Raw genomic sequence first — 9642 nt, 5'->3', positions numbered from 1 at the left:
GAGGGCTTTGAAGGACACAGCAAGGCGCCTTCTGCAGCGGGTAGCAAACATCGGAAAGTCCCGGGAGATCAGACCAAAAGCCACGGGTACGTTTTGGAGATGCAAGAATGACGGAACACAACTTTCCCAGCGTTGCCTTTTGCTGCTTTGCCTTGCAATCCCATTCCTGTGTCTCCCTTCGGAAAGGGCGGGCTGGAGAAATTGCATGCCAAGAGAACAAATTAATATTAATTTTCCTCCGCAGTTTTTTTTTTTTTTTGGCATCGGGGGCATTTTGGGTTCCAAAAACGCCGGAGGTCTCATTCCCGAGAACAGGTGAAACTAAAAAAGAACAAACTCCTGTTGATTTGATTTAAATTGCATTGCTTGCAGCTACCTTGATGATACGTGTTTTTCTTAATGTTCCCCTTCTTTCATCTTAAATATGACAATTTAATATCAATGGCTGGAGGGAGTGAAGGAACCACAGTCGTGGCTTTGGGCAGCTGGGTGTGATGATGGGCTTCAGGCTGTGTAGAATTAGAATTAGAATTAGAATTAGAATTAGAATTAGAATTAGAATATGGAATAGAATAGAATAGAATAGAATAGAATAGAATAGAATAGAATAGAATAGAATAGAATAGAATAGAATAGAATAGAATAGAATAGAATAGAATAGAATAGAATAGAATAGAAAATATGGAATGGAATGGAATGGAATGGAATAATACAATAATAGAATACAGCAGGAAGGGACCTTGGAGGTCTTCTAGTCCAGCCCCCTGCTCAACCAGGAGACCTTATACCATCTCAGACAGGTGAATGTCTAGCCTCTTCTTAAAAATCTCCAGTGATGGAGCGCCCATTTCTGGTGGCAGGCTGTTCCACTGGTTAATTGTTCTCCCTGTCAGGAAGTTTCTCCTTAATTCCAGGTTGCTTCTCTCTTTAGTCACTTTCCAACTGTTGTTTCTTGTCCTGTTTTCTGGTGCTTTGGTGAATAACGTGACCCCCTCCTCTTCTTTGTGGCAGCCCCTCAAATACTGGAACTCTGCTATCATGTCTCCCCTATTTCTTCTTTTCTTTAGACTAGCCAAACCCAAGTCCCGCAGCCGTTCTTTGTATGTTTTAGTCTAGCAAAGTAGTAGCTTTTGTGGCTGAAAGTATGAGCACTTAGCAAGAGCACTTAGAGTGTTTTACAACCCTCTCTAAGCAGTCAGCCTGTGAGCCCCCCCAACAGTCTGGGTCCTTACTTTATTGAGCCCGGAAAGATGGAAGGCTGAATCAATCCTGAGTCGGTCAGGATCGAATTGCTGGCAGTTGGCAGAGTCGGACTGCAGTACCTCCTTCCAACCACTGGGCGACCCTGGTAAAGTCAGCAAACTCGACTGACGTCTACGTTTGTGTGTCTCTTTCTAGGGTTCCACAGGAGAATATGGCCAATGGCATTGAGGACCTCATCGGGATCCCCTTCCCAAATCACAGCAGTGAAGTCCTCTGTGGGCTCAACGAGCAGCGGAACAACGGCCTTCTGTGCGACGTGATTCTCCTGGTCCAGGATCAGGAATACCGAACCCACAAGTCTGTGCTGGCTGCCTGTAGCCAATATTTTAAAAAACTCTTCACGACCGGCACTTTAGCAGACCAGCCTTACATATACGAGATCGACTTCGTGAAGCCCGAAGCCCTTTCGGCCATCCTGGAGTTTGCCTACACCTCCACTCTGACCATCACCGCGGCAAACGTGAAGCACATCCTCAACGCGGCCAAGATGCTGGAGATCCCCTGCGTGATTAACGTCTGCCTCGAAATAATACAGCCTGGGGAAGTGGCGGAAGGCGAGAAGGAGGAGGAAGAGGAGGAGGAGGAAGAGGAGGAGGAGGAAGAAGGAGAGGAGGAGGAGGAGGAGGAGGAAGAAGCGGGTGGCTTCACCAATGGGAGTCGATCCGATGCTCAAGATCTCAGTTGCCACCAAAGTCCCTCCAAGCCAGACCTTCCTGAAGGACCCTTTCAGGAAACCCCCGATGTCTTCTCCACCCGATTTCCATCCAGCAGCTCCAGTGGCTCCCTTGGCCTTATCCGGGACTTCTCCATTGAATCCCTCTTAAGGGAGAACCTGTATCCCAAAGTGAGCCTTCCAGAACGCAGGCCGGTCCTGTCTCCCTTCGTGCCGGAGCTCTTCCCCCATCTATGGAAGGGAGACTTTGGCCCCTTCGCCCCAGTAGAGGCGCCGCAGGCGGACGGCAGCCCCTTGGACTTGGTCATCAGGAAGCAAAAGATCAAGGAGGAGCAGAAGGAGGAACCGCTGGCCGGCCCCTTCCCCAACAGCCTCTTCGAGGAGGTCTTCGCCAGCACGGCAGCCGCCCCCCTGGGGCACGTCAAGGCTGAAAGCGACTACGGCGCCTACCTGAACTTCCTGAGCTCCGCCCACTTTGGCCGGGTCTTTCCCGGCTGGCCGGAAGAAAGGAAGATCAAGCCCAAAGCCTCCCAGCAGTGCCCCATTTGCAACAAAATCATCATGGGGGCTGGGAAGCTCCCGCGGCACATGAGGACCCACACGGGGGAGAAGCCCTACATGTGTAGCATCTGTGAGGTCCGGTTCACCAGGTCGGCATTCTTTCGAAATTATGGTGAACATGCTGGGAGGCAGGGAGGGATGGGTGGATGGATGGATGGATGGATGAATGGATGGATGGATGAATGGATGGTTGGATGAATGGATGGATAGATGGATGGATTGGATGGATAGATGGATGGATTGGATGAATGGATGGGTGGATAGATGGGTGAATGGATGGATGAGTGGATGGATGAGTGGATGAATGGATGGATTGATGGATGGATGGATGAGTGGATGGATGAGTGGGTGGGTGGATGGATAGATGGATGGATGGATGGATGAGTGGATGAGTGGATGGATGAGTGGGTGGGTGGATGGATGGATGGATGGATGGATGGATGGATGAGTGGATGGATGGATGGATGAGTGGATGGATGGGTGGGTGGATGGATGGATGGATGGATGAATAGATGTATGAGTGGATGGATGAGTGGATGGATGAGTGGGTGGATGGATGGATGGATGGATGGATGGATGAGTGGATGGATGAATGGGTGGGTGGGTGGGTGGGTGCATGGATGGATTGGATAGATTGGATGGATAGTTGGGTGAATGGATGGATGGATAGATGAGTGGATGGATGGATGGATGATTGGATGGATAGATGGGTGGATGGGTGGGCGGGTGGGTGCATGGATGGATGGAAGGATAGATGGGTGGATGGATGGATTGGATTGGATTGGATTGGATTGGATGAATGGATGGATGAATGGGTGGATGAATGGGTGGGTGGATAACAGAGATATAGATAGTCCTCAACGTATAACCACCATTGAGCCCAAAATTTTTGTTGCTAAATGAGACATTTGTTAAGTGAGTTTTGCCCCCATTTTATCACTTTTCTTGCAACATTTGTTAAGTGAATCACTGCAGTGGTTAAATTAGTAACATGGTTGTTAAGTGAATCTGATTTCCCCATTGACTTTGCAGGTCAGAAGGTTTCAAAGGGTGATCACAGGAGCCCGGGATGCTGCGACCGTCATAATTATGAGTCAGTTGTCAAGCATCCGAATGTTAATCATGTGACCCTGGGGAGGCTGCAACGGTCATAAGGGTGAAAAGTGGTCAGTACCGTTGTAACTTCAGATAGATAGATAGATAGATAGATAGATAGATAGATAGATAGATAGATAGATAGATAGATAGATAGATGGATGGATGGATGGATGGATGGATGGATGGATGGATGGAGGGAGGGATGGATGGATGGATAGATAGATAGATAGATAGATAGATAGATAGATAGATAGATAGATAGATAGATGGATGGATGATAGGAGAGAGATAGATATAGATAGATAATAGATATAGATAGATGTGATAGATAGATGATAGATAGATATAGATAGATGAGAGATGAGAGATGAGAGAGAGATGATATAGAGAGATGATAGAGATATGATAGATAGATAGATAGATAGATAGATAGAGATAGATAGAGATGAGAGAGAGAGAGAGATTATAATGAAAACGATGCTTCTGAATATGCACAAAGCCCCCATTAAAATCTGAGCGTCCTACGTGAATCTCTGCTCCATCTAACACCTTTAAAGCTGCAGTCCACAGCCCTTCTGTCTGGGAGTAAGTAGTAGTAAACATAAAAGTATCTAGGACCGTGCTTTAATAGGATGCAGTAGTAAAAGGATAGGTGCTTCTAAGGGTAATATACAGGCAGTCCTTGACTTATAAACATTCGTTTAATGACCAAAGTTTCAGCGGCACTGAAAGAAGCGACGTATGACCGATTTTCAAACTTATGGCCTTTTCAGCCACCCCGTTCTCCTTTTTCAGAGACTCCTTGCATTATTATTATTATTATAGAAGAGGAGGCAGGTTGTTCCACTGGTTAATTGTTCTGACTGTCAGGAAGTTTCTCCTTAGTTCTAGGTTGCTTCTCTCCTTGACTAGTTTCCATCCGTTGCTTCTTGTGCTGCCTTCAGGAGCTCTGGAGAATAGCTTGACTGCCTCTTCTTTGGGGCAGCCCCTGAGATACTGGAAGACTTGCTATCATATCATCCCTAGTCCTTCTCTTTTTAGATTAGACATACCCAGTTCAGAACACAGAATACAGAACAACAGAATTGGAAGGGACTTTTTAAGGTGTTCTAGTCCAACCCCCCGCCCAAGCAGAAGACCCTCTACCATCTCAGACCAATGGCTGTCCAATCTCTTCTTGAAAACCTCCAGTGATGGAGCACCCCCAACTTCTGGAGTCAAGGAGTTCCCCTGGTTAATGCCCCAGTGGATTAATTTAGCAACTCAGTCATGTCTAGCTTTGTAATTAGTTTGTGTTGTTGTTGTTGTTGTTGTTGTTGTTGTTATTGTTATTATTATTATTATCATCATCATCATCATCATCATCATCATCATCATCATCATCAAGCTGGCTAAAACTCTGACAAATTCCTAAAGCAGCTCCCGGATCCTCCAGATTGGAGGAGAATTGAGCTTTAGTGAGGAAGCCAATCTGCACGGTTGTATTTGCATAGAAAGCCAAGGTCCAAAAGTCTCGGGGTGTGGATGCTGTTTTTGATGAGGTCTGTGATGTTGGGATGGCATCAAGGGAAGTCAATAGCCTCCTAATGTTTGGCAATGCGGGATTGCGCTGCCACCTGCTGGTCGCGGTGCTCACTGCTCCTTTGGGCCCTTGGCCTGTTTGGTGACTGTGGGACGATGGGAGTTGAAGTCCGGCTCCTCTAGAGCAGAGCCCTCCCCACAGCCTTTTGGGGCATCAGGGACCACCGGTTCCGTGGAGGGAAGTTTACCCACGGACCAGAGGGTGCCTGGTTTTGTGTGCTGCCTGCATCCCACGGATGGGGCTTGGCTTGTTTGTGCGGACCGGTTGCTGGCATTCCGTGGCCCAGTACTGGTCCATAGACCGGGGGTAATGATGATGATGATGATGATGTTGGAAGGGACCTTGGAGGTCATCTAGTCCAACCCCCTGCTCAGGCAGGAAACCCTATACCATTTCAGACAAGTGGCTGTCCAGTCTTCTTAAAAACTTCCAGTGTTGGAGCATTCACCACTTCTGGAGGCAGGTCATTCCACTGGTTACTTGTTCTGTCAGTAAATTTCTCCTTAGTTCCAGGTTGCTTCTCTCCTTGATGAGTTTCCCTCCGTTGCTTCTTGTCCTGCCTTCAGGGGCTTTGGAGAACAGCTTGACTCCCTCTTCTTTGGGGCAGCCCCTGAGATATTGGAAGGCTGCTATCCTGTCCCCCCTCGTCCTTCTCTTCATTAAACTAGACATCCCCAATTCCAGCAACCGTTCTTCCTATGTTTTAGCCTCCAGTCCTCTGATCATCTTTGTTGCTCTTCTCTGTTGGGGACCCTTGTTCTATCTAGTCCAACCCCTTGCTCAAGCAAAAGACTAATCCAGAGGCCCCCAACCTTTTGGGCACCAGGGACCACCGGTTTTTCCACGGACCGGAGGGTGCCTGGTTTTGTGTGCTGCTTGCATCCCGCGGACGGGGCTTGGCTTGTTTGTGCGGACCGGTTGCCGGCATGCTCTGGCCCGGTACCGGTCCACACACCTGGGGGCTTGGGGACCCCTGCGTTAGAAGGCAGCATTTCCAGGATAGCTGAGTGTTTGCACTGGAAGAGGCGTCCCTGCATCCTGTTCAGAAATAGCTTAAGCAGGATTTAGAAGTGGGATTGAGCTCCTCTTGAAGTGGAAAAACTCCATGGCTGGCTGCAGAATTATGGGACTCGAAGTCCACCCATTGGAAAGTGACCAGAGGTTGAGAAACATGGTCTAGAGAGGAAAGGTAGTTTCACCTTGGCTCATGGAGACCCATAGACTACTTCCGTAATCGCAGGTAGGCATCAATACCGGCGGTCCTCAATTTACAACGGTTCATTTCGTGACCGTTCAAGGTTGTAACGGCATACTTTGCTCACACTTTCCACGACTGTTGCAGCCTCCCCCGGGGTCATATGATCACAATTCGGACGCTTGGCAACTGACTCGTCTTTATGACGGTTGCGGTGTGTGCGTGTGTGTGTGTGTGTGTGTGTGACGGGATCTCCTTTGGCGACCTTCTGACCAGCAATGTCAGGGGGAGGAAGCCAGACTCATTAAACACCCGTGTGACTAATTTCACAACCGCAGGGGTTTCACTTAACGACCGTGGGAGGAAAGGTTGTTAAAAGGGGGCAAAACTCAACTCAACAACTGTCTTAGCTTAGCCACAGAAATTTGGGGCTGCTGCTCTTGACAAGCAGAATTGGGCTAATCATAGAAGCACCTGGCTGAGGGATTCTGGGAGTTGAAGTCCACAAGTCATCAAAGGGCCAAGTTTGAAGACCCCCCTGCTGTAGCCCAAGGCAAGTCTTTCTGTTTTGCCTGGAAAATCGTCTCCAGGTGTCTCTGAGAACTTCAGGAGCCAGTTTGCCTCTTCCTCATCCCATCTCAGGGATCTTTCAACTTTGGTCCCAAAGGTGCTTTTTCAGGACGCCACTGGACTTTGTTTTTCCTTTGAAGACGTTTCGCTTCTCCTCCATGAAGCTTCTTCAACTCCGACTGGATGGTGGGGGAATGGAAGGATTTATCCTCCTTGCGGACAGCTGGTCGTTTGCATTTTTTTAGAGAGTCGTTGAGGCCACTTGGAGGCTTATCTCTGTGTCCTCAGGGTCACCTGAGTGGGGCAAAGGGGTGTGGAGCCTCCTTGGCTGCAGGATGTTTCCTGCCCTGGGTCCCTTCTCTGTTGAAGACGGGCGCAGGCTGATGGGGATGAGTTTTGTGTTGCCTGCATCTCCAGCTGAAGCGCAGATGGTTTTTGTAGTCCACGATGTTTTCTGGAAATCCGTTCTGGCTCCCGCACCATCCGAAGGGTGTCCAGCCCAGAGTGCATACGTAGCCTGTCTTCAACAGGGAAGGGACCCAGGACAGGAAACATCCTTTGCACCACTCAGATTGACCCTGAGGACACAGAGATAAGCCTCCGAGTGGCCTCAACGACCCTCTAAAAGAAGGCAAACGACCAGCTGTCTGCAAGGAGTATAAATCCTTCCATTCTCCACCATCGGGTCAGAGCTGAGGAAGCTTCCTGGAGGAGAAGTGAAAGGTCTTCAAAGGAAAAACAAGGAAGTCCAGTTGCCTCGTGAAGAAGCATCTTTGGGATAACTATGACCTGGGTGACTGAGAAAGATTGGACAACCATTTGGCCAGGATGGAATAAGGAGCCTTGCCTTGGGCAGGGGGGGTTGGACTAGAAGACCTCCAAGGTCCCTCCCCCGTCTTACGATTCTATGGTTTCAGTCTAGTGGAGAACCTTTTGCCCCAGATGAGAACAACTCCTAGAAACCAACACAGCTGTACCAAAGATGCTTTTTTTAAAGAGGCAACTGGACTTTCTTGTTTTTCTTTGAAGACCTTTCGCTTCCCATCCAAGAAGCTTCCTCAGCTTCTTAGAGAATGCAAACGACCAGCTCTCTCCAAGGAGTATAAATCCTCCCATTTCCCACACCATTCAGTCAGAACCTGAAGAAACCTCTTGGATGAGAAGCGAAACCTCTTCAGAGGAAAAAAAAAACCCCAGAAAGTCCCGTTGCCTCCTGAAAAAAAAAAGCACCTTTGGGACAACCAGGACCGGGATGAGGGAGGATCTCCCTAGACCTCTCTGCCTTCGGTGATCCACTCCCGAGTTAACCCTTGCTTCTCCCCCGGGCAGGCAAGACAAGCTGAAGATCCACATGCGGAAGCACACGGGGGAGAGGCCGTACCTCTGCATCCACTGCAGCGCCAGGTTCGTCCACAACTATGACCTGAAAAACCACATGAGGATCCACACCGGCATCCGTCCCTACCAGTGCAAGTTCTGCTACAAGAGCTTCACCCGCTCGGACCACTTGCACCGCCACGTCAAGCGCCAGAGCTGCCGGATCTCCCGGCCCAGGAGAGGACGCAAGTCGGCACCCTGGAGAGCGGCCAGCTTGCTCTTCGCCCCGGCCGGACCAGCGGACAACAAGAGCTTCCTGGTGCCCCCAGCTCTGGAGGACATGGGGGGCCACTTGGGGGCACCGGGGCTGTGCCTTCCGGGCCCCAGCCCCTTCCTGGAAGGGGCCAAGAACGGCTTAAATCTGCAGGAGCTGGAGAGCCAGTTGGAGGCGACCCAGATGAAGCTGTTTGGACGGACACACCTGGACCTGGAACACAACGGAGGCCTCTTCGCCTTCGCCCTGAGCCACGGCGAGGGTCTCTCGGGACGGCCCTATTTCTCCCTCCCGGATCCTTGGGTCTCGGGCTTCAATGGACTGGCGGCTCTCAACCCCCTGGCCCCTCTCTCTGAAACTAGCAACTGAGTTGCCTTCTCCTCGTAGGACGGGTTGGGTACGTACCATGCCTGGTCTCCTGATGCTTTCTCTGCTAGGAGAAATATGGAAATCGCAGCTTTCAGTGCATCGCACACAACTTGCCCAGACATTCCTGTGAATCTCTTTGGGGTAATCCTAATCATAATCGTAAAGTTGGAAGGGAGCTTGGAGGTCATCTAGTCCAGCCCCCTGCTCAGGCAGGAAACCCTATACCAGGGGTAGGCAACCTTGGCTCTTTTATGACTCGTGGACTTCAACTCCCAGAATTCCTGAGCCAGCCACGCTGAGAGAAAATGAAGAGGATTCCAAGCTGAGCCATGCTGGATCAGGAATTCTGGGAGTTGAAGTCCTTGAGTCATAAAAGAGCCAAGGTTGCCTACCCCTGAACTGGACCATTTCAGACAAATGGCTGTCCAGTCTCTTCTTAAAAGCTTCCACAACTTCTGGTGGCAGGTCGTTCCACTGGATAATTGTTCTAACAGTCAGGAAGTTTCTCCTTAGTTCTAGATTGCTTCTCTCCTTGGTTATTTTCCATCTGTTGCTTCTTGTCCTGCCTTCCGGTGCTCTGGAGAATAGCTTGACTCCCTCTTCTTTGGGGCAGCCTCTGAGATACTGGAAGGCTGCTATCATGTCACCCCTGGTCCTTCTCTTCCTTAAACTGGACATCCCCAATTCCAGCAGCCGTTCCTTGTATGTTTTAGCCTCCAGTCCCCTGATCATCTTCGTTG

At 49.6% G+C, this 9642-nt stretch overlaps 1 protein-coding gene across 1 annotated transcript; it reads left to right on the top strand.

The window, feature by feature from the left end:
- Window positions 1-1402: 1402 nt before the first annotated feature.
- On the top strand, window positions 1403-8902 carry ZBTB7C (zinc finger and BTB domain containing 7C; the record flags this gene model as incomplete). Its single annotated transcript, XM_083351605.1, has 2 exons — window positions 1403-2586; window positions 8272-8902. The coding sequence occupies exons 1-2, from the start codon at window positions 1415-1417 to the stop codon at window positions 8900-8902; spliced, it is 1803 nt and encodes a 600-aa protein (XP_083207731.1). The 5' UTR covers window positions 1403-1414.
- Window positions 8903-9642: the final 740 nt, after the last annotated feature.

The sequence above is a fragment of the Vipera ursinii genome, assembly GCF_947247035.1.
Source record: "Vipera ursinii genome assembly, chromosome: 2".
Classification (NCBI taxonomy): domain Eukaryota; kingdom Metazoa; phylum Chordata; class Lepidosauria; order Squamata; family Viperidae; genus Vipera; species Vipera ursinii.
Note: the sequence above shows the minus strand (reverse complement) of the source record. Positions and strands in the feature narration are given on the sequence as shown.